Source organism: Physeter macrocephalus, chromosome 2 (genome assembly GCF_002837175.3).
Source record: "Physeter macrocephalus isolate SW-GA chromosome 2, ASM283717v5, whole genome shotgun sequence".
Taxonomy (NCBI): domain Eukaryota; kingdom Metazoa; phylum Chordata; class Mammalia; order Artiodactyla; family Physeteridae; genus Physeter; species Physeter macrocephalus.
Genome location: NC_041215.1, coordinates 111,185,418 through 111,210,443, shown reverse-complemented (window position 1 = coordinate 111,210,443; position 25,026 = coordinate 111,185,418). Strand labels below are relative to the sequence as shown.

General features: G+C 41.9%; 1 protein-coding gene across 9 annotated transcripts in view; it reads left to right on the top strand.

Moving 5' to 3' along the window:
• PLEKHM3 (pleckstrin homology domain containing M3) overlaps positions 1–25,026 on the top strand; it is a 199,452-nt gene that overhangs the window by 119,130 nt on the left and 55,296 nt on the right. The window contains exons 7-8 of one of the 9 annotated variants that reach the window (XM_028481393.2): positions 6,619–6,700; positions 10,362–10,533. The exons of 4 other annotated variants lie outside the window; for them this stretch is intronic. In XM_028481393.2, coding sequence (XP_028337194.1) covers positions 6,619–6,672 — 54 coding nt within the window. In that variant the 3' untranslated portion in view covers positions 6,673–6,700; positions 10,362–10,533. Of the gene's footprint in view, positions 1–6,618; positions 10,149–10,361; positions 10,534–25,026 lie in introns of those variants that run through there. 4 more of the 9 variants (XM_028481392.2, XM_028481391.2, XM_028481381.2 and 1 more) reach the window with 4 other exon arrangements.

The window sequence follows — 25,026 nt, the reverse complement described above, 5'->3', positions numbered from 1 at the left end:
TACAAAACAGACTCACAGACATAGAGAACAGACTTGTGGTTGCCAAGGGGGAGGGGGGAGGGGTGGGAAGGATCAGGCGTTTGGGATTAGCAGACACAAGCTATTACATATAGAATGGGTAAACAACGAGGTCCTACTGTAGAGCACAGGGAACTATATTCAATATCCTGTGATAAACAATAATGGAAACAAATATGGAAAAGAATATATATATATGTATAACTGAGTCACTTGGCTGTACAGCAGAAATTAACACAACATTGTAAGTGGAACCTAAAACAGGACACAAGTGAACATAGCTACAAAACAGACTCACAGACATAGAGAACAGACTTGTGGTTGCCAAGGGGGAGGGGGGAGGGGTGGGAAGGATCAGGCGTTTGGGATTAGCAGACACAAGCTATTACATATAGAATGGGTAAACAACGAGGTCCTACTGTAGAGCACAGGGAACTATATTCAATATCCTGTGATAAACAATAATGGAAACAAATATGGAAAAGAATATATATATATGTATAACTGAGTCACTTGGCTGTACAGCAGAAATTAACACAACATTGTAAATCAACTATACTTCAATAAAATTTAAAAAAGAGAGAGACAAAGTTCATTCGCCTGATGTTCTAGAGATGGAGCCAAGAAGCATGGCAGCCTCACAGGACTGCATTAGCTCGTGTGTCTTAGCGAGAACTGTTGGCTGCATGTGTTAGTGGCCCGCAATTCCATCTACATTTGGAACTTGCTGCTTTTCAGTAATATCACCCCCATCTTTCTGAGGAAAAATTTTAAGGTTGACGGGGGCAGCTCTTCACATTTTTCTTTGTTTTTTATTTTAATTTCTGGCTAAATTCTAGTAAACCATCAACATACTTGCTTCTGGAATTTTAAACAAGATTCAATCTCATTTGTGACAGCAGGAAAGATCTTTACAGCACAAAAAATAAAGAAAAGGTGTAGGGTGCCTCGGTCATTCAAAAAGCTATTGAAGCATTCATAAGCCTGGACTTCCGTAGCTGGGGAGCTGGTTTCTGTCACTCAGAAACTCACTCTCTTCCAGAGAGCTAGTCACTCACTTATTCATCCGTAAGAAGAAAGTGATAAATGTCTGTTATGTACCAGACACTTACCATGCCAAGTGCAGGGACAGGAGAGAAAAGGCACAGCACCTGCCCTCTGGGAACACCAGCTCTCCAAGCTCTGTCCTGGTACACCAGCCTAACCAAGCCATTTCACATTTTAGAGGAGCGAAATAGGGCTTCAGGACAGGGTTTTGTTGACTCCGATTGCTGCAGAGGCCAGGAAAGTGGCGCCCGTGCCCGAAGCAGGCCTGAGGTGAGACTTCAGGCCATGATGAGAGGCCGGAGAGAGCATCCCTCTCTGAAGGGGACAGCTGGTACTCAGAGCCCCAGAGCTGTCATCCCTTCCCGTTTTCCAAGAGAAGCCGGAAATTCGTATTTTTATGTGCAATTTCTCAATGTTTAAACACTCTGCAGGCCAAACAAAACACAGCTACTGGTTTTGACCTCTGCTTTATAAAAGAGAATGCCTGCTTTTGTTCCGTCAAACTAATGAATGCTCAATTACGAGAAGGAATTTGGAGGTTAGCGTTAGATTTTGCTCCTCAAAAGGCTGCAGACCCCATTCCGAACCCCTGAGTTGCTAACTGACAGACTTACACAGGCTGACAGCTGGGCTCTGAAAGTGGACACTCACACAAGGAAACAGGCAAGCTATTCCAGGTCACTTTGCAAGGTCAGGGCAGTAATGCAAACATTCGGAAGGCTGAAGACAAGGTCAGGTGGCAGCAAGGAAGCCCTACATTTCCTCGAGCTATTGGTTAATAAATCATATTCAAAAGGTATCACCAGCTTCTCCCTCCCTGTCACTGCTTTGTGAGGTGGAAAATTAAATAGAAATCAAAACTAAGACGGCTGTCAGGAGCTTTTAGGAGACCAGCAGGCCAGTGTGAGGCCAAACATGGGATGAAGTTTCTGCCTGGAGCAAAGGTCTCCAAAGGGGTGATGATACCCGACCTTGGGCATTGCAGAGGGGCTGAACGGTGCAGTGGTTATGCACTGGAGCCTTGGAGACCGGCTGCCCACATTCAGATGCTCACCCCAGACTCACTAGGTGACCTTGGGCAAGTCACTTCACTTGGTGCCTCGAGAAGCACTTCATTTCTGAAGTAGGGATAATAATAGTACCTGCCCCAAAATGTGTTTATGAGGCCTAGAGGAGTTAACATGTATGACACTTAGAACTCTGCTTAACACGTAGGGCTTAGGAGATAGGAGCTGTACCAGTGGTACAAGTACTGGTATAGTGTTGCTAGGAGATGTGGACTTTTATAAATGGCTCCCTGTAGCTTTCTTCAGTGGCACCAAGACTCTGCATCTGTGGACACTAGACTACAGTTGTCACCACAGAAGTAATGCTGGCTACACCCCAGTTCTGCCTCTCAGATTCTGCAAGGGTGTCTAGACCACAGGATCCTGCTGCAGCAACAGTTGCACAGTCACCATATGGAGCAGCACCTTGATAGGGAAAGCTTCCTCCTGCCTCCAGGGTGGTCCTAGACCAGACGTCCCCAGTGACCCCACAGGGGAATTGCACCTGGAGAGCCCCCTACCCCACACCTTCTCCCCAGGCAACAAGGTCTCCCTAGGGCTCTGCTAGAGCAAGTCAGGTACTACCCTCCCAGCCTCGCCACCTTTGTTAGTCTTGCTGAGAGACCTTCAGAGCTTGAACCAGAAGGTGGGTTTTGGCTTCCAAATAAAGGTAGGCACATTCAGCACCTGTCTCTGAAGAATGCATGCCCTTTCGGTGGCCTGCGCACAGATGTCTTTTCAGTTTTAACAAAAAGCATTCGGTAAGTTTTATAGAACCATGGAATACCTATAGAACCATGGAATACCTAAAAAAAAAATACTGAGTCCACGCTATTTCTGCAACTATAGAAGGGAGGAGCTTACCAGACTGAAATGTTGGCAGAAACAAAGAGAACCCATGTTCCTTCCCACCTGCAATTATAGTTTTACTAGCTTGTAAAGCACACACAGATTTGCAGTACATTCTTCCCTTGCAGTTGGGGAGAGGCCCTGCTGCGAGTGTAATTGGCTTTCTAGCTTCCTTTAACGTTGAGGTGGAAGGGAGCTGGACTGAAGGGCCTTTACTCTTAGAATTAACTGATGTTGAATTGTGTTAAAATCCCACGCGTCCCCCTGAATCCATGTGTTCCATTATGTCTTAGTCAGGAGTGGAAACACAGCTTACCTCTGAAAATATCCCCATCCCTATCACTTCTCATAGCTTATAAAAGCCAAGTTTCTTTTTAAAAAAAAAAAAAACAACAACAACAATGCATTTTTAACTTAACCCTCACAGGGATTATTCTCAACCCTGTTAACCCATGTGGCTAAAGCTATATGGCATCTTTAAATGACAATTTCATACGGTATATACAACTTTGGACCACCTTCTTCTCTGGCTTTGGCTCCTCTGTTCCCAAGAGGAGAATCACAGGTGCATTTGGATAAAAACTGCCTTTATCACCTCACTTCTTGGGTCCTGAGTTTCCTCATTTGTGATGTGAAAAGGTTGAATTAAGCAATTTTTAAAGCCCTTTCCAGCTCTGGGACTCTGGTTCCATGATTATAGAATCGTTGAGAAGCGATTAAGTTGTGGAAGCCACTCTACCTGTATCTACTTTCTGGGGTTTCCCAGCCAGTTTGCATAAAGCAGCCAAGCTCTGGGCACAGCCAGGAACCTGGGAGGAGAGCCAGATCTTAGTCCCTTCAGTTCTAAGTGACAAATGCAAGATTTCCATTTGCCAAAGGTCAGCTGGTATTTCAACTTGTCATTAAATAGAAGTTTGAAACGTTTTCACAAATACAGCCTAAAAGACAGCTTACAAAAACAAGTCAAATATTACTGATTTCATATATTCCTTAAACACAAATTGTCTTTGTAATACCTTACAATCCAGTGGCAGTTCGAAACAATGCCCAGCACACAAAAGTTGGCCAATAAAAACATGCGGAAGAGAATATGCCATGTAGTGGGTTTGTTACTAAGATGGGCAGCGTCACTCAGGTTATCTGGTGAACGGTGGGTTGGTTTTCTCGGTGCTAACAGCAGAGATCCCACCGCAGCTCAGACAGTAAAAGGATAGAGCAGGGCATCCCTGGTGGCGCAGTGGGTAAGACTCCATGCTCCCAATGCAGGGGGCCCGGGTTCGATCCCTGGTCAGGGAACTAGATCCCTCATGCATGCGGTGACTAAGAGTTCACATGCTGCAACTGAGGAGCTGGTGAGCCGCAACTAAGGAGCCCACCTGCCGCAACTAAGACCCAGCGCAACCAAATAAATAAATATTAAAAAAAAAAAAGTTGGGGCATTAATAAGGGAAGGTGTAGACCTGATGAGAAAAGGAAATCCAGGGAAGGATACTGTGAATGGATTCTTGGCTGGAGGAGAGGTCAAGGGTACAGAGAAAGTCTAGGCAATGGTGGGTAATAAAACTGCTGATTGGAGTTTCACCTTTTTCTCCTTTCTCTGCCTACTGCCTGCTGGGGGTAGGGACTCATCATCCTACAGGCAGGTAGAAGGGGCTAGAAAGGGCCAGGATTCTCAGCCTGCGGGCTTCACCCCCAGAGTGGTTAAGGCACAGTCTCACTGAAGCCCAGGGGCCTGCTCACTCCACTCTCATGTCATAGCACTTAGTCAAGGAGAAGGAGAAAGGAACATTCAGGAAACCTACTACCCAAGGTAACAATAGCAGTCTATCCCTTACCAAGTCACATCCTATCTCTGGCACTTAAAATCTTTGTAAGATGAGAAGGTTGTACTAATAATTAGATTAACCATGGCTACTTTTTATTATATGCTCAAGAAATGTTAGTTACTTGTATTATTGAGTGCTTACTTTAGGCCAGATCTTGTTTGAAATCTACGTGGATTATCTCATTTAATCCTCACAACAGCCCTCTAAGTAAGACGGGACGATTATCGTCCACCTTTTGCCAGTGGGATGAACTTGCCCAAAATCATCTAGCTAAAGTGGAGGAGCCAGGACCCAGGCTGTCCTGTTCTAGCACATACTATTTTGCTTTTTCAATTTTGTATGAAATTTTTCAGACTTACCAAAACATAAATAACAACTACTACCCGCTGCCTGATTACTGTTGTAGCTGTAGGTATTCCCTTCGCCAGCGGGCACGCGCTCCGAGCTGCTACACTGTACCGTCTGCTTCCAGCACTGACATTCTCTATTTCTAGAGGCAAACTGGTAGCAAGATCCACCTGGCAGCAAGGCCCAGCCCCACCATTGCTAAAGCCCCACCAAGTCTTTCACTGGGTGGAGGGAGGGAATACTATGGCAAGGAGGGGACCAGAACAAGGTGCCCATGCACCCATCGCTAGCCAGAGGGCCAACACGTGGCACAAATCCAGAGCCCAGGACACTTGGTGTAGCCAGTGTGCTCATAGTAGTCAGGCCCAGCCCCCCACCTAGTTCCCCTACACAGGCCATAGCCCCTAAAATTTTTACAGATCCGTTTTGACCACTGGCATGGTGGTCAGAATATTTCCATTCTGTCCGACCCATTGACCTGTAGTTGTCAAAAACAGCAAATTTCTAGAACAAAGAACTGGATAACCCACAGAATATATTAACTTATAGTCCAAAAAGGAATGCAGGCTAAATACATATGGATTTGTGACGCTATGAATTTGCTTTTTGTGTTTCAAAAGTTTGGAGTTAACACATTCTACATTCATAGCTATGGCTGACCTGTGTCCATGTGTGTTTTTGTATTTACAGCTAGTCTGATTCCAAAAAGGACTTTTGTGGTAGAGCTTCTCTCTCTCCTTTTGTGTGTGTGTGTGTGTGTGTGTGTGTGTGTGTGTGTGTGTGTGTGTGTTCTCATAACTGTGACTAATTTTAATTCCCATCCCTTTCCATTGGTTTGAATCATTGGCATATACACTTATCAAAGATGATTCTTTGCTGCTCGGGATCCTGCATGCTTGGAGTTCTGCTAGCGTGTGTGTGTGTGTGTGTGTGTGTGTGTGTGTGTGTTCTCATAACTGTGACTAATTTTAATTCCCATCCCTTTCCATTGGTTTGAATCATTGGCATATACACTTATCAAAGATGATTCTTTGCTGCTCGGGATCCTGCATGCTTGGAGTTCTGCTAGCATCCCTCCCACAGAATGTGGTTAGGAAACCCAACTCTTCTAGAATTGCCTTTAGCCTAAAGTTTCCCCCCAGCTACTGGAAAGACAGAGAGCAAAAATCTCTGATGCAGCTGACATTTTAGGTGTGTATATAATTTACCAAATTGTTGGCCACTCAGCTCTTAGTCAGTGGTCACAAAAGGAATTAGCAACCCTCCCCTGCTATCCCAAAACCCGAAGAAGGAAGGGTGTTACTTGGCTTTGGCACAGGCCTGCTGGCGCAGTGTCAGACAGCAGCACAATGGTACATTTTGGCCGCAGAAGACTTTGGGGTGGCAGAAAGGGCCAAAATAGTTGTGGCATAAGTTGGCCAAGATATTAAGCAGATCTGAGTTTAATTTAATGTAGAGATAACAACTCTTTTTTTGTTTTCCAGCTGGCTGCTGCTTTCTCTGTCTCCATGGGACCAAAGATTTCAGCCAGGAGTTAGTTCATAAGGGCATTAAAGTCCTTTCAAAGTGAGACATGTAATGGTCTTTACACAGGCTTTCACATTTGGCTGGGCAAGATGGAGTAAGGATAAAAAGGCACATGAAGATCTGGGGGAAGCTGAAAATGGATCTTGAGGCTTGAATTCCTCCTATGCGTTTGCTTAAGCCACATTGCCTGAGCTTAGAATAGAGAGGCAGGCAGTCTGTCTCCTTGGGATAAGGAAGGATTTGGAACTCAGCGACTGTGAGGTCTTGGCCCCTACTGTGTTTTCTGGTTTGTTTTGTTAGCAGGAGCAAGTTATTCTAGTTTCTTGCTTCTGGGGTTTTCTTCTGCACACTTATAAGCTGAGTCTCCACCCCGCTGATGGCAATGGGGTGGATGGAATGGGATAATGAAAGGGGTGGAGAGAGAAGTTGATTCAGCTGCTTAGGATGAGGGAGGCAAAGAAACTTCAGACCTCGGAGCTAGCTTCTGAGTCCATCGAGGGTGGGGAGGGAAGGGGCACGACACGGACTGAAGTCCTCCCAATATGGGAGAGAAGCTGGTCTTTGAGACACTACTGTGGCCAGCACACCAGCTCATTGTCTGAATGGTGATTTTATTACCCACGACATGGTTAAGCTGTAGTATTCATAGCGTTTAGAAAAGTAATCCATGAAGTATAACTGATCAAAAGTGATGAGATATACCTAAAAATGTTAGAATGGTAAATTGTATGCTACATATATTTACCACAATAATAATAATAATGAAAGAATACTCTTAAATGATCATGAGCTTCTCAAGAAAGTACTCCTTGACTATATTTTACAACCTTTCATGTATTTGTTAACTGCTAGGTACTGTGATGCAGTGAATTAAAAATGCACGTAAGATGAGATACACGTGCTCGTGGGCAGTGTGCTGAAAGAGTCCTCTGAACTGGGAGGAGAGATGCATTTAGGAGGAAGGACCAACCCCTCACATCCAGGGTCCAGAGGGGCTGGCCCAGTGGGGTGTCCTCAGTTCCCAGGCTGGGAGCAGAAAAGGTGGTTTGATGATTCTTGCCAAGACTGTTTTGCATTCCCAAAATAAAATGTCACCTGAGTTGCTTGGTTCTTAGGCCTGTTCACAAGAGCTTTTTAAAACAATCCGTAAGTGAAAGAGTCAACCTTGAATGCAAGTCTTTATCTTATCCATGCTGCTACTAAGAACAGTGCCTGGGCAAGAGGAAGTGCCCAATAAACATGGGTGAATGAATGAATCAGTTATTAGAAGAGGAAGACAGGACTGAGAATGAACTCGAAAGGGGCTGTGCATTACTACAAGCTCTGTTGTTGCATAGTGAGCATTTGTGAACTGAAGTCCTCACCAACATTTATCTTTTGTTTTTCTCTTTAGTACTATTTGGTCCTGAGTTCAAACACCTGACTTCCCAGTAAACCTTTAAATATTCACGGTCTGTTGTGTGGCTCCAGCATGCCCTCTGAAAGGCAGTTTAGCACAGTAGTTGAGGGTATAGTCTGGAGCCAGCAGCCTGGGTTTGCATCTTAGCTGCACTCCTTCCAGCTGTGTGACCTTGAGCAAGTCACTTAAACTGTTATGCCTCAGCTTCCTTACCTGTAAAATGGGTATGATTAAAGTACCTACCTCACAAGATGGTGAAGTTAAGCGAGTTACAAATACATAACGTACTTGGAAGAATGCCTGACATATAGTGAATGCTGCTCTTGAAAGTCCCTCACCGTATTATTGACAAGATTCAGCTGATTTACAGCACTAATGAGGCTTTAGCATGCACCCTATGACCACAGGCGCTTCCTTTCTCTGTGCCTTTTATTCTGACTAGCAGTTCTAGCTATCCGTGAATAGGAAGAACACCTTAACTGACATTAGAAACTCTGAAATGTTACAAAGGGGATTCCCTCCCTGGACAGTTTGACATATATTTCACATCCTAATTCTACCTCTACTACCAATCTTTTGTAGTTTAGACGGCTTCAATTTCTCCATCTCTGACATGGATAATAATTTACCTTACATGACTTATAAGGAAACTAATAAAATATATATTGAAATTTTATCAAAGTACCTTAGCAAATTATTAAGTGTAATGAAGATGTTTTCAAATGGCCCAGCACTAATGCTGGCATTTTAAAAAATACATTGAAAACAGTAGTTGACTTGTTAATAACCATACTCTTTAAAAGCAATATTTTAAAGCTAAGTAGTGATACCCCGATAGAAGAAGCAAAAAAAAGACAATATGTAGCCATCTTGATAGAGCAGAAATTCAAAATCAGAGTTTGGTAGGGTGATATTCCTAGGGACATTGCACTTAATGATGGCCTTTGCTACTATCAGGTCTTATAGCATATTCTTTAGTAGTAAATTACTATATATGTAAGTGTGCTCAAATATATATGCAAATACATAGTATACACAGTCATGTATTTAAGGAAATGGTCTCTTCTCCGTAATCTGAAGATTCCTGGTAACTCCATTTTAATTTAATAACATACATTCTCACTTGATCTCAACTACCTGCTTCCTAGGATGCCCTATAATTTATACTGTTGACATTCCCTTGTGACAGGAATTACGAGCACTACAGCCAGCTTGGGATTCTTAAAAAATGAATGAAAAATAAAGAGGAAAAAGCAATAACCATGAATGGGGAGGGGCTGGAGGTGGCAGGAGGAGAAGAGGAGGGTAGCTTGGCCCAGGAGTGGCATTGGAAGTGGGAAAGGAGAGGGAGCTGGCTGCCTCGGGACGTGTTATTTTTCCTGTGGCTTCTTGCTCCTCTCCACCCCCACCTCTTCCAGTCTGAGCTTCGAGTACAGTTGAATTTTCACCGCAGAACTTGGCTGGGTCTCCTCAGGGACTTTCTCTTTCCCATCTTTCCATAAATTATAGGTTTGCACATGAGAGCAGAACAGATGATTCCCATTATCTTTGGGGTTGGGTTAGGATTTTTTTTTTTTTTTAAACCTCCTGCCCACTCTTAAATGTGTATCCTAGTTCAGGGAGGTGGAATTTTTATTAACAGTGGCCCATCCACCAACGAATTGCTCCCCTCTTCCTTAATAGGATGGTTTTAATCTGGTTTCCTTGACCAGTGTGACTGTGATCATTTTCCTTGGCCTTTAAATACTCTCAGGAAGTCATTGCTCCAGGAGAACAGGGCCTGTCGGAGTTGTTCCCCCATAACCCCAGCACCTGGAACCGTGCCCAGCATCCTGAAGACTCCCCATGAATGTATATGTATTTTGGTGGTAGCATGACATTTCTAGGGCACTATTATACTTTCATAAATGACCCATCAGGTCATTGTAAAGGAATCGGACAGATCCAAAAGAGTTAATTTACCCCAGAGCATAGAGGTCATTTATAGGTAGGGTGTAAGGCTCACTAAAAGCTAGAGCCACTGTAAGTAGTTAAGGTTTATTGAGCTCCAACCCTGGGCACTCTTTTTGATTAGATACCCAGACCAGATGCAAACTCAGTAAAGAAAGGGGAAGGGAGAGGGAGGGGATATGGGGATGTATGTATACGTATAGCTGATTCACTTTGTTGTACAACAGAAACTAACACAGCATTGTAAAGCAATTATACTCCAATAAAGATATTTTTAAAAAGAAATAAAAAGAAAGGGGAAGGGAGTTTACTGCCTTGCATCTGAGCTCATTCTCCTCTTTTTTGGTACAGTTCTCAAGCTAAGCCTTCTAAAAGAAGTAAGTCCTAGGGAAAAGGTGCAAAGGAAAATGAAAAGATGTGACCTAATTCCACTTCCAGAATTTGGAACATTCTGTTACTTACAGACATAAGAGTAGAGTGGAGGAACTTTCCCCAAAAATGTCCTTGACTGTATGGGAGGAGGAAGAGAAGTAGGAAAGGACAGATAACATTTTTTTTTTTTTTTTTTTTTTTTGCGGTACGCGGGCCTCTCAGTGTTGTGGCCTCTCCCGTTGCGGAGCACAGGCTCCGGACGCACAGGCTCAGCGGCCATGGCTCACGGGCCCAGCTGCTCCACGGCATGTGGGATCTTCCCGGACCGGGGCACGAACCCGTGTCCCCTGCATCGGCAGGCGGACTCTCAATGACTGCGCCACCAGGGAAGCCCAGATAACATTTTTTAAGAAAGAATAATGTTTCATGCTGAATTCGCTAGTAAAGTTGGGAGACCTGCCTGAAAGAGCAAGGAAAATGAGGATGATAACTTGGTCTCATCAGAAGAGAAGCCTAGCATTGAAGAGGGCTGTAGAGAAAAGGGAGGCAAGTTATAAATGGGGGATCATGACAGCAAAAAAAGGAGAAGCTGAAATGTTCAACTTGAGATACTAGAGGAAGAAACAGCCAAAGTTGAGTGGAGAGGAAGAGGAGGAAAAAGAGATGTTACCAAGAAGCATGTTGTAGCGATGGAAGAAACTGCCCTACAGTGAATGGACAGAGACTGTGGAGAAGATATTTTTAAAATGCAGATCCTTTGAATGAAGCCGCCATCAAGTAGACCCATTAGAGGGTCTAGAGATTACTATAAATTTTCAATTTGACCTTATCTTGTAGTTTAATAAACTAAATATGTACTTGTCCACTATCTCTTGCCCTAACCTTGACCAAGATCTACTAAATTAATACCCTCTTTTTCTACTTGACTGTCCTGGCAGCGCTGTTGTTCTCACTGTACTAAATATAGTTCCAGGGACAAAAGGGATGAGACACATGAAAGGCAACAGCTTAAGATATGTTAATATATGTCTTTCTTGTTCAAGACCAACTAATCCATCTCAGGAGCCCCCTAGAACTACTGCTTTTTGATGTTAGCTTATTTATTTGATGATTTGGTGATGAGTAAGTCCTCCTGTACTGTATGTCGTAATATAAATTAAATCATAACATGTGAGGGTTAAATCTCCCCACTCTAAGGGTTAAATCCTATGTTAATTCTATTGTTTACTCTAACAAGAGGAGACAGTAACTTCATAATTAAAAGCCTAATATATTTGGATGGCCTTGTTTACCTAAGTAGTGACTTGCAGTTAAGATCCTGAAAGCCTTTCTCTATGGTGTAATCTTTTTTGTGTCAAACACATTGTGTACTATGCCTTAAAGACAAAGATATATCATTCAGACTTGCTCTTGACCTAGAAAATGGTCCATGGAAGGAAACTTAAACCAAATGAACATTAAGTTGCCTTAGATGCACGAGTACCAAGTTATTCATTTTAATTCACATTAGCAAAGGAATTGTCATTCTTATTCTCTAGCTACATGTTCTCTCCAGAAATACATTACTGTATCACTATATGCCTGATATAGTCTAACAGATGCCTAGACCTTTGGTGTTTCTCAGAGTGTGGGATAGTAAGGATAACTATTGATATTAACATTTTTAAGCTCTTAATATCTGTTGCTTACCATTCTAAGAGCTTTACCTGTATCTACTCGTTTGCTTCTCACAATGAAGTGGGTATTATCGTTATCCCCACTTCATAGATAAAAACCTTAAGCAGAGAAGGAAATGACTTGCTCAAGGTCACCAGCTGGTACGTGGAAAAGTCTCAGAATTTGAACCGAGTTAGCCATTGCTCTTAATTACTATGTGAGGATACCTCTGATTCCATGGAATGTCTACCAAAATGATATTAGTTGATATAAGAGATGCTTTTAGGCAGTACATGGTCATAGCATTAAATGACATTTAATTACATAATAAGAAAGTTATTCTCTTCCGTTCTCTTCCTGTCCTTGAGGTTATATCAAGCAAAGTTTCATTCTGGTGCTGGTGTGACTTGAACCCCTAACACCTGCGTATCTCCCTTTTCAACAGTTAGCTGTAGGCTCAGGGCCTTCCAGCAGTTGGGTTATCTTGATTTCATGGCAAGGGATACTGGCTTTGCATTTATGGTATTCATATATGACTTTCATTTTTTAATAATTTATTTAAGCAAACAAATGACTCAATTGAAAATTAACACATGTGGAATGCAGCTATGAAAATGTTTGTGAAGGTGTTTCAAATGATTGAAGTTTGGGAAACACTTTCCCAATTCTTCTATTTTGAAATTCACTTTAAAGCAATAGGTTTAGCAAATAGTGAGATCCTTGTTCTCTTATCACAGAAAAATTCCAACTTCCCTCTGTGGGTTGAGGACTCATCCAGGATGGAGTTTTCACCAGGTCATGCAGAAGGGAGAAAAATATAATGTGGTGAATTTTTAATAATACCACACATATTCAGTTGAAAATATTTTTCTGAAATCATACTGTTTCTACTTTTTTGGTGTTAAAATCCCCTTCCTTTCTTGTGAAATGCTGGTGATAGTGGCTGAAAGGTTTTGTTTTGTTCTTAATGTCCTTACTAGGCAAAATTAAAAACTGGACACTTTTTAAAAATTGTACCGATCCAGAAAACATGTAATCTGGGTGCCATTGCTTAGGCAGTCTATTCATGGTATGATTCCTCTCAGTTGCCCAGCAGCCCTGAGTACTTCAGGAAGGGTGATGTAGAATCATCATGCCAATCCTTTCTGAAGTACATTCAAGCATTTTCTTCAGGGAAATTATTTAATAACTCCTGTTTATGGAATTCTCTTATGTCTGTTCTCTAGGTTTATAGTTTTCCTATTAGTACTGCAATGCTAATTATTAATAAGATAGTTTTTGAAAGATGTAGTATCTGAAATAACTATTGTGAGCAACCAATCCATTGGAATACTTATACTTGCTAAGATATGTTTATTTCATTTTCACTTCCAGAGTGGAAAGTTCAGAGCATAGTTGAGAAATACGTAAGGAGTTATTGTTTTTTTCTTGTTTTGTTTTTCTTTAATGTAGCTACTGTTGTTTCTGGGACTCAGGAGAAAGGGAAGCTAAAAAAATTGGACAGTTTTAAGAAGATTTTAAAAGGTTGTTATTTTTCTGTCTCTGTTTCTTCATTGTTTTGACCAACACATTAGTATTTTACATGAGATTTCAGAGTTGATCTAGAAAGAGGCCATCTGGAGATACAGAAAGATCTGTAAAAGAGAAAGCAGGGGGCCCAAAATGCCCGAAGTCAAGAAGACTAGAGTTAGAAGGGTTAACTATAGGGCGAAAGCACAAACAAGAAGCAAAGTTCAAGGACTCCAAGCAGGATTTAAGGTGGTTTTTCAGAATATGTGCGAGTTAGCCAGGGAAGATCTGGCAAGTTCAAGACTAGCGTTGGCCAGCAAACCCAAAGCAACAGGATCACTGCCATTGTCACCGCTCTAAGGAAAAGAATATAAACTAGGCTCAGACCAAGACGTTCCCAAGCACCTGGATCACTCTCAGTGGATATTACTGGCTTGCATGGAGCTTTTATTTTACTAACTCTAAGATGTCTGAGTAGCCTTCTCCCTTACATGGCTTTCCTTTGTGCCTTAAATGATCTTTATAGGGAGACATGTAGGTTCTCATCCTCATCTACCCTTTGGCCTCAGTTTTAGCAGCAGATGGAAATAGCTTGTTTCTAGTTGACTCTAAAGCCCCATGTCCATATGCAGTCTTCTATGATCTAGTGCAAGGGGAGCTGGAACAGACCTATCACACTAATGTCATCTTTGTTCTCTTGGGAGTAGCCATGACCCAGAGTACCTGCAGGAGACAGAGCCAGACTGAGATATGTGGATACCCAGGCAGCTAATAATTTGGCATCCTACTCATTGATACTCTTTAAACCTATTTTCAATATGTATTTAAATAGTATTTAATATGTTTAGTAGGTAGGGGAAGAGAAACTGATTTTCCACTAATAAAAATACATATAGGGCTTCCCTGGTGGCTCAGTGGTTAAGAATCTGCCTGCCAATGCAGGCGACATGGGTTCAAGCCCTGGTCCAGGAAGATCCCACATGTCGCGGAACAACTAAGCCCATGTGCCACAACTACTGAGCTTGTGCTCTAGAGCCCACGAGCCACAACTACTGAGCCCACGTACTACAGCTACTGAAGCCCGCACACCTAGAGCCCGTGCTCCGCAACAAGAGAAGCTACTGCAGTGAGAAGCCCGCGCACCGCAACGAAGAGTAGCCCCCACTCGCCGCAACTAGGGAAAGCCCGCACGCAGCAACGAAGACCCAACGCAGCCAAAAATAAATAAATAAAATAAAATTTTAAAAAATACATATGTACCTCTTTATGTTGAAAATGAGGAATTTATTACATGCTCTGACAGTAACATTATCTTTTTAGCTTATTGAATGGAATTTCTAATAAATGTTTCCATAACTCTTAACTGGATAGTGTTAACCACTCAGACTCTCCAAGAGTATAAGCACCATATTTGAATATAGTTACAAAGTCTTGTTAAAAAATATAAAAGTTTTTTTTTTTATGACTTTCACGTCAGCAAAATGTTTTTAGCTTTTCTATATACCAGATCTTGTCATCTGAGACTAGAGATGGTTTTACATCTTCCTTTTCAATCTGGAGTTTTAAATTTATTTTTCTTGCCTAATTACCCTGGCTAGAACCTCTAGTACAATGTTGAATAGATGTGGTGAGTCTGTTCTTGATCTTAGAGGAGAAAGCATTTAGTTTTTCACCATTCAGGATGAACTGACTTTTTCATAGACAGGTAATTTCCTCAACCTAATACAGGCTTCTTTTCCTAGTTTGTTGAGTGTTTATCATGAAGAGGTGTTGGATTTTGTCAAATGCTTTTTATGCATCTATTGAGATCATTATGTGGTTTTTGTCCTTTATTCTATTAATGTGGTAATTTAATGTAATCAAACTATTACATTGTTTGATTTTCAGATGTTAAACCAACCTTGCATCCCTGGGACAAATCCCAATTGATCATACTATATAATTCTTTTTATATGTTGCTGGATTCAATTTGCCAGTATTTTATTGAAGATATTTGCATCTTTTCCAACTTTTCTATAGTTCTTATTTTCTCTAGGTTTGTTTGTTTGTTTGTTTGTTTGCGGTACGCGGGCCTCTCACCACTGTGGCCTCTCCCGTTGCGGAGCACAGGCTCCGGATGCGCAGGCTCAGAGGCCATGGCTCACGGGCCCAGCCATTCCGCAGCATGTGGGATCTTCCCAGACCGGGGCACGAACCGGTGTCCCCTGCATCGGCAGGCAGACTCTCCACCGCTGCGCCACCAGGGAAGCCCTTCTCTAGGTATTTTGTTTGCAATTTGCAGGGAATCAGTTGAGTTCCGTCTTTATTTAACAAAAATTAATCTCTTGCACCCATGTTAGTTGATTGCTACTTCAGATGACTGTCAGCTGCTTCAATGCAGAGCTATTTCCCTGGCTTGTAGTTACTCTGTACACCTTACACATGCTTACTACCAAAATGCTCAGTACTCTATATAAGGAAGTTGTTTTAAAATTTCATTGCTATCTTCTTATCCTCAAGTGGGACTAGTGCACAATTACCAGTAATTTAAGGAGTGACTATGGAAACCCAGCCTCACTGGCACCTTATTTCCAATTTATTTGGTGAGAATGTAGTACAGTTTACCAGTTCACGCCCCAGGACTGGCTGGGCCACACCTTAATCTAGCTCCAGGGGCTTAGAAGAACCTCATCATCGGATTCTGGCGTTAGGGTTCATAGTCCCTGATGGGCAGAATAGATCTAAGGCCACAGAAGAGAGCTCTCTGGGATTCTTTCCATTTTGTGTTGCGCCAGCCATAGTTGTGGAAAGCATAGTCACAAAACAATACTCACATCTTATCTTCCCTTTTCAGTTATTTTCTTTGGGAGAAAGGAGACAGAACACCTAACTGAACACATGGTACCAAAGCCTTGCCAATTGGTGGTGAAGTCACATGGGTGGAGCTTCCCAAGTTTTGAGTGCATGTTTCCACCTGACTGAGCTTGTTGAGCAGGTATAGCAGGTACCAAGACATAGACTTGGATCTGCCTTTTAATCTGGACTAACTACATCAGTGGAAAATGATTTTTGTTATTTGATTAGAGCTGTAGGAGTAGCCAACTCTCGTTGTAATAGCTCAGGCCTTTTATAACTGTTTTCGGAGAGAGAGAAAAGAAAACAAAAGAACAACTCTGACCATGGTCTAAAGCCAGGCTTCTGTCACTAAGCAATAAAGAAAAAGCTCAAGTAGCCCTTGCATAAGTGGGAATTTGTGGTTTCTAAAGCTGCCCATTCCCCAAATGACTAAAATATGTTATTGGCATTTGGCACTGTTTCCTATGTTTTGCTCTCCTTAAATTTCTCTTTAAAAGAGTTTGAGTTTAAGGGCAGAACCACTGAAAAATGCAATTTAATCATAGAACTGTGAAAGGCCAGCCCAGAATTAACCCCAGGATGCCCTGTTTTGTTTTGTTAAACCAGAACTTTGAACCAGGCTTATTCTCAGGGGGTGCTGGAAAGGCTAAGGGTAGGCAGGAGGGAAGGAAAAGAGGGAGGCAAAGGAAAGAAAATGAGTAGGCCAGACCAGCCCTGGGATGGCTCTGCCATGCACCAAGGGCTTTGCTCCCTCACTAGGCAAAGTGACTCCGAGATTTACACTGGAATGGGTAGGAGAAAGGGAATGGAAATGGAAACGGAAGGAGAACCCAGAGCCAGTGGGAAGAGTGAGAGGACTCAGTGGCAGAACAGTCTCCCATACCGCAGGCTGTCAGGGGACAGAACACAAAACTTCCAGGGGCCTCTTGGCCCCAGTTCACTTTTTAAAAAGTGGTGTTTTTCTCCCAGATTATAACAGTATACTCACTGCAGAGAATTTGGGAAGTATAGGCAGTTACTGAGAGAAAATAACCATCCTGGCAGCATGGCAGAGAGGTTCAGATCGCAGCCCTTGAAGACCTGAGTTTGAGCCCCACTACTCAGTGTCCTCATCTATAAAAGCAGGGAAGGCGAGATCCCTGCACTGATGATGTGAGGATTGAAGGAGATCACAGACCTGGCCAGGGCTAGTTGCTGCTGCTGTTATCATAAGCCCCCACCACAGTTAACACTGAGACACACATCCAGCGAGTTCTTTTCTATGCATTCATAGGTATGAAACATGGCCATTCTTTACAGCATATAAATTTTTATCTTGCTTATAACTTAAAAATACCCACTGCTTCTGAAGATTGTTAATTCCTATGTTAAGATCCCATTGCTGTAGTTAGTTTACCCTCCTTTTTATTGGACATTTTGGGGTTTCCAATTTTGTATTATTATAAATAATACTATGATATACATCCTTGTGCCAGAATCACTTAGTTTCTCACTATTTAAGATAAATTCACCTGAGTAACTACTAGAGTAGAGAGTTTGAACTTTTTTTTTTTTTTTTTTTTTTTTTTTAGTGGTATGCGGGCCTCCCTCTGTTATGGCCTCTCCCGTTGCGGAGCACAGGCTCCGGACGCGCAGGCCCAGCGGCCATGGCTCACGGGCCCAGCCGCTCCGCGGCATGTGGGATCCTCCCAGACCGGGGCGCGAACCCAGTTCCCCTGCATCGGCAGGCGGACGCGCAACCACTGCGCCACCAGGGAAGCCCCGAGAGTTTGAACTTTTTAAAAGCTTTAGATACAATTTACTGTATCTATACCCACACCAACAGTGTAAGCAAATTCTCTCTTTATATCACTGGAGCATTAGCCGTTGTCATTTAAAAACTGCAACTCTTTGGTAATATTAGAGGCAGAAAAAAATTTCTCCTTTTTGACTTTGCATATCTACTTTTTATGATTTGTGAGGCTAAACATTTTTATGTTTATTGCTAATTCCATTTTTTTAAAAAATAAATTTATTTATTTATTTTTGACTGTGTCGGGTCTTCGTTTCTGTACGAGGGCTTTCTCTAGTTGCGGCGGGCCTCTCACTATCGCGGCCTCGGCCTCTGTCGTTGCGGAGCACAGGCTCCAGACACGCAGGCTCAGCAGTTGTGGCTCACGGGCCCAGTTGCTCCGCGGCACGTGGGATCTTCCCAGACCAGGGCTCGAACCCGTGTCCCCTGTATTGGCAGGCAGATTCTCAACCACTGTGCCACCAGGGAAGCCCCAACTAATTCCATTTTTTTTTATGAGTTGTTTGATTATATCTTTTGCCCACTTGGGGGTAGGCTGTTTTTTCAGTTATGTGAGCTCCTTCTATATTAGGCTATCAACACTTTATGTGTGATATTTTCCCTAGTTTGGTTGTTTGCCCTTGAATTTTATATATGATGTTTTTTGGTAAATAGAAGTTTAACTCTTATGTTTCCAGATCTGTCCATTTTTCCCCTTGTGAGATATTTTTCCATGGCTTTAAAGCCTGAAAAGCCTGTCACCATGCTTAGATCAAATAATGATCGTTTGCATTTTCTTGCCTTTTAAAAATAATTTTATATGTTTAATAATTTAATAAACATCCAGGATTTATTCTACTTCATGATATAAAGTGAGGATGTAGTTTGATTTTCCCCCAAATGGGTAAGCAGTCATTTCAGCTCCTTTTTAAAAATAATCCATCCTTCCTGTGCTACTTTTTATTCCATATTTATCATAATCTAATTACATGTGTGTTCTGGGATCTGTTTCTGAGCAGTCACTTCCACTTCCTCAATAGCAATTCTGATGCCAGCACCAATTATTTGAATTGTATGATATATTTTGATGTCTGGCAGTATAAATACAATCTCATATTCTCGTTTTACAAAATTGATTTATTATGCCCATGCTTTTATTCTTGTAGATCAACTTTGGAATCACCTTGTCTACCCAATATACTTTGTAAATTATTTTAATAATTGTGCTGATTCTGAGTTGGATTTCTGTACTTTTTCTTAACAATGAGAATTTTTAGCTTGGGACTTAAAACATGTATGTAGTTTAAATTTATGAAGAATAATGTGCTAAAGAATCAAGTGACTTATTTTATAATCTTAAATACAAGTATGATTGAATGATCACAACCGAATGCTGCCATAGTTTGTCGGGAGGTCGTTGCAGAGCCAGCCGCTTCCCAAGCTGTGAGACTTACACAGATTGCACATTAATACTCACTTTTGAGGTACCGAAGGAACTGAACATGTACCAAATGTTCAGATGCTTTGGTATTTTTCATTCTGCATAATCAACAAGAATGTTAGCTATTCCAATGATAAAATGCTTTTCAAGATCAGTTCAAAAATTGCCCACTACGGCCTTTCCAGCTGCCAAAGAACTCATTCTCCAATTGTCCTCATGTTTGAGGAGCTGGCTAGCTCATCCCTCAGGAATTATCCATGTCCCAGGAGTGCATGAATCACACAGCCCCAAGAGGTTCTGCTAAAGTACACACGGTGTTTAACTGGCAGCAACTTCTCCATTTGCCCTCTGTGCTCATGCCATTAGCCCATAACCCCATCTGGCCAAAGACTTGCCATTTTGTTTGGACAGAGTTGCCATCTAAATATTTGATTCCAGGGCCTGCCCTAGGAATATTCCAGAAGTACTCAGTTTCAGCTTTTTTAATGCAGAGGTTGAATGCACTTGGAAAGGCCTAGAATAGAAATAGAGCAAGAGCCATTCTTCCTTAACTAGTCATCTGTTTATACCTGTGGAAAGCAGCAGAGCAAGAGGGGTAAACTGGTGGCCAGAGTCAAAAAGGCCTTAGAAACTAGGTAACACTTGAGCCAGGTATGAGAGCATGTGACTTGAGGGGAATGGCAGCCGAGTAGGAAGAGTCACACACTGCAGTCAGACGACCCAGTTCAGACTCCAGCTTTGATGAGCTCTCTGACCATGAAACAAGTCCCATAATCTTCCTATGTCTCAGTTTACTTATATGTAAGATGAGTACGATACTATTTTGGACAGTTACAGTAAGAATTGGAAATAGATACAGAAGTATCCAGAACTCATACGTGGTCATAGCAATGAATGATGGTTATTTAGAGAGCAGGAGATTGATGCATGGCAGATAAAAACCGGAAGCAAGGGTGGAAAGACAGTCTGTACCTAGCTTGTGGGAAGCCCTTGTAGGGCCTGCTAAGGAGTTGAGACCTCATCCCATAGGGGCTGAAGAGGCTTCCAGGAGTTTTCATTAAAGAAATGCCGGCTCTAGGACGGCACTAAAGCCTAATGTGCAGCACTCGGGCTCTGGGAGCCCAGCTCCCTACTCTACACATCCAAGCTGGGTAACGTTGGGCAAATGACTCAATCCTTCTAAGCCTCAGCTCTATCACCTATAAATTGGTTACGATAAAAATACTGACCTTCAGGCGTCTTGCAAATAATAATAGTTATTTATTTAATGCTCGCTGTGTGCCTGCCAATGTTCTAAGTGCTTGACTTGCGTTATCTTGAAGGAGGTCATGAATTTAAAAGCTTAGGACAGTGATTGGCACATATTAACAGTTAATCACTGCTGTGAGGGTGGTGCAACAGCTGATGTCATTATTCTTATTGTTCGGTCAAATCCGTATTTTAGTAAGATCCTTCCGGTGATGGCATAGAGAACGGGCTGCAGTGGTTGAGGCTGGAGGCCAAGAGAACAGGTATTTTCACACACGTTTAAAAGGTCACTGAGCTTCATACTTCAGATCCGTGCATCTTACCTCGTGTATGTTATACCTCAGTTTAAGGAAATGTAATAAAAGAGGTAACCAATGAAAAGTCTTCTCCTAGTTTACATATGCTGCTCTACAACTGCTTGGAGTTTCAATTAGCTGAGCTCTCTTCACTTAAAAAAAAGTGGTGGGTAGGCGTTGTGAGGGACTAAGTGAAACCCTTTTTCAATGAACCATGCTCCTGAGGGACAGGAAGCCCAAGGAAAACAAACCTCTACAACTCATACAAAATTCTGGGGCTTCCCTGGTGGCGCACTGGTTGAGGGCCCGCCTGCCGATGCAGGGGACGTGGGTTCGTGCCCCGGTCCGGGAAGATCCCACATGCCGTGGAGCCTGCGCGTCTGGAGCCTGTGCTCCGCGGCGGGAGAGGCCGTGGCAGTGAGAGGCCCGCGTAACGCAAAAAAAAAAAAAAAAACCCACAAATTCTGACCTAGTGGAGAATTTCCCTTTGCTAGAGCTGCCTACCAGCAGTAGTGAATGAATCTAGAGGAGAGTCTCTCTCTTCTTCCAGCCCAGTGGTACAGAGATGATAGAACCAAGAAAGGCAGGCCACCAGGATGGTGCGGAGAAGGGTGTTAGATGCTGGACCAGATGACAGACCGTCCACGCTCAGCCCTCCGGAAAGTTGACTACCGGGCTGCCTACCTTAGGGCACTTTTCCATTTAGATTTTACTGAACCTCTAAACGTGTCACAGGTGGCAATACTATTCAGAATGCTTTTCTCTTTGAACCTAATCTTATCTTTGAATGTCCTCCTGTTGTAAAACCACCATTTTCATTTCTTTCTTAAGGCCGACTCCAAGGCAGTATGTTGACCTTTTCTTGGATTGACACCAAACTAAGTGGTAAAAGTGTTCAGACTGGGCAACATACTTCTGCATAGCGCCCTGGGTGATGTGAAATGATTGTGACCTCTGAATGGATGGGGAATGGATATTTAAAATCTGATACCAATTCTGTTTCTCCTCCTGTTGATTACAAAAACACAATCTAAAATGATTGGAATGTCGAGACCAAGCAGCTGATCAAAATCAAGTAACATGCCTCGGGATGGAGCAGTGAGGGGAAGGTCATTTCTGATAGGTCAGGAGGGAAAAAGCCCTGGCCCAGCAAAGCTGGAGAAGGGCATTTAAGACATTTAAGTGAGATTTGTAAAAACTTCAATATTCATCCTAACCAATTGCTTACTTACTAACTCCCAGTTAGGTATTTAAGAAGATAAGATTAAATGTCTAGAATTCAGTGATAATTATGTAAACAAAAACCAACCTTAAATTGCCTAGTATTAGATATGGCTATTGACACTATGCATATCTTATAAATCATTCTAATTGAACAGGGCAGTGTTACCTTCTGAAACCTAAAAAACCCATAAGTCAGGGAACATTCTGATTAGACAGACAGGTCTCCTTGGATACAAGCATTGAGTCTTATGTGGCCATGACAGGTTCACTGATAGGCAATTTTCAAGAACTTTTGTGAAAATAAACATGAAGGTAAGTGAAAACACAGGTCATATAATACCAAAAAAATGAAGGTTCTCTACATTTTCATAATGCGTATATACATGCATATGCAAATTCCATGTATTTATTTCTAAAGCCATGCTTTGTAGCACTGTCATTGTTTTTTTTAACAATTTAAGCATTTATTATAAAAGTGGCAATTCATATTAATTTAAACATTAAAAAATACAAAATTATATACATATATATTTTTGAAGGTGCAAAAAGGTTTATTACTTACATAATTGAGGTTTATGCGATGAGCAGAGCAGTCTCAAGCTGGTCCAAAATGGCTGGAGAGAGCAAGGAAAGCAGACTTGCTTGAGGCTTTTATTGTGGTTAGGGGGTGGGCCTGGGTGAGGACTGACAGAAAGACAGGAGATTGGGTGGTTTGAATCTCCTGTAGGTGCTTGGGCTTCCCTCTCAGCTTGCCCAGGTGTGGGGCACAAGAAGAGGCAGGTGTGAAGCTTAAAAGCTATTTGCAGTCAAACATCAAAAGAGTTTAACTTTTTATTACAAGTATCATTCACACAATCACCAACATGCTCTTCCAATGTTACCACTAAATTTTTTCTTAAAATTTTTCTTCCCTTTCCACTCTTACTACTACTCCTTTACTTTTAAGAAGTTATCATCTTTATCTTAATCTCTCTGATAGATTTTTTAAATTGAGGTATAATTGACATATAACATTTTATTAGTTTCAGGTTGTGCAATGTAATTTCCAATATTTGTATGTCTTGCAAAATGATCACCACAGTAAGTCTAGTTAACATCCATCACCACACATAAGTTACAAAATTTTTTTCTTATCATAAGAACTTTTAAGATCTACTCTCTTAGCAACTTTCAGATATGCAATACAGTATCATTAACTATAGTCATGATGCTGTAAATTATATCCACATGACTTATTTTATAAATGGAAGTTTGTATAGGGTTGGCCAAAAAGTGCCTTTGGTTTTTGTTTTTGTTTTTTTTTTTTTTTGCAGTATGCGGGCCTCTCACTGTTGTGGCCTCTCCCGTTGCGGAGCACAAGCTCTGGATGCGAAGGCCCAGCGGCCATGGCTCACGGGCCCAGCCGCTCCGCGGCACGTGGGATCCTCCCGGACCGGGGCACGAACCCAAGTCCCCCGCATCGGCAGGCGGGCTCTCAACCACTGTGCCACCAGGGAAGCCCCATGCCTTTGGCTTTTAAGTAAAAATAAAAGATACATTTTTCATTTTCACCAAGAACTGTATTGAACAACGTATTCACCCTTTTGTTCCACTACCTTCTGCCATTTTTCAGGCAACTTCATAATTCTGTCTTCCCAAAACTTTTTATCTTTCTGAGCAAAGAATTGTTCCAGATGCCTTTTACTGTCTTCCAGGGAATTGAAACTTTTTCCATTAAGAGATTTTGTAAAGACCTAATTAAATGGAAATCCGAAGGTGCAAAGTCTGGTGAATACAGCAGATGAATCAGAACTTCCCAGCCAAGGTGTAACAGTTTTTGCCTGGTCATCAAAGAAACATGAGGTCTTGCATTATCCTGATGGAAGATTATGCATTTTCTGTTGACTAATTCTGGACGCTTTTCATCGAGTGCTGCTTTCAGTTGATCTAACTGGGAGCAGTACTTGTTGGAATTAATCATTTGGTTTTCCGGAAGGAGCTCATAATAGAGGACTCCTTTCCAATCCCACCATATACACAACATCGCCTTCTTTAGATGAAGACCGGCCTTTGGTATTGTTGGTGGTGGTTCATTTCACTTGTCCCGTGATCTCTTCCATTCCACATTATTGTACAGTATCCACTTTTCATCGCCTGTCACAATTTGTTTTGAAAGCAGAACATTTTCATTACGTTTCAGTAGAGAATCGCATGCGGAAATACGGTCAAGAAGGTTTTTTTCACTTATGTGGAACCCAAACAATAAAGCGATTAACATAACCAAGCTGGTGCAAATGATTTTCATTGCTTGATTTGGATATTTTGAGTATGTCGGCTATCTCCCACGTGGTATAACGTTGATTGTTCTCAATTAATGTCTCGATTTGATCCCTATCAACTTCAACTGGTCTACCCAACCGTGGAGCATCGTCCAGGGAGAAATCTCCAGCATGAAACTTCACAAACCACCTTTGGCACATTCGATCAGTCACAGCACCTTCTCCATACACTGCACAAATCTTTTTTTTTTGCGTTTCCGTTGTGTTTTTACCTTTCTTGAAATAATAAAGCATAATATACCAAAAATGTTTTTCTTCCATCTTCAGTATTAAAATGGCTACACAAAAATTCACCAGTTTTGATAAGTCTTTTTTTCTTTTATTTTTTTTTTATTTTTATTTATTT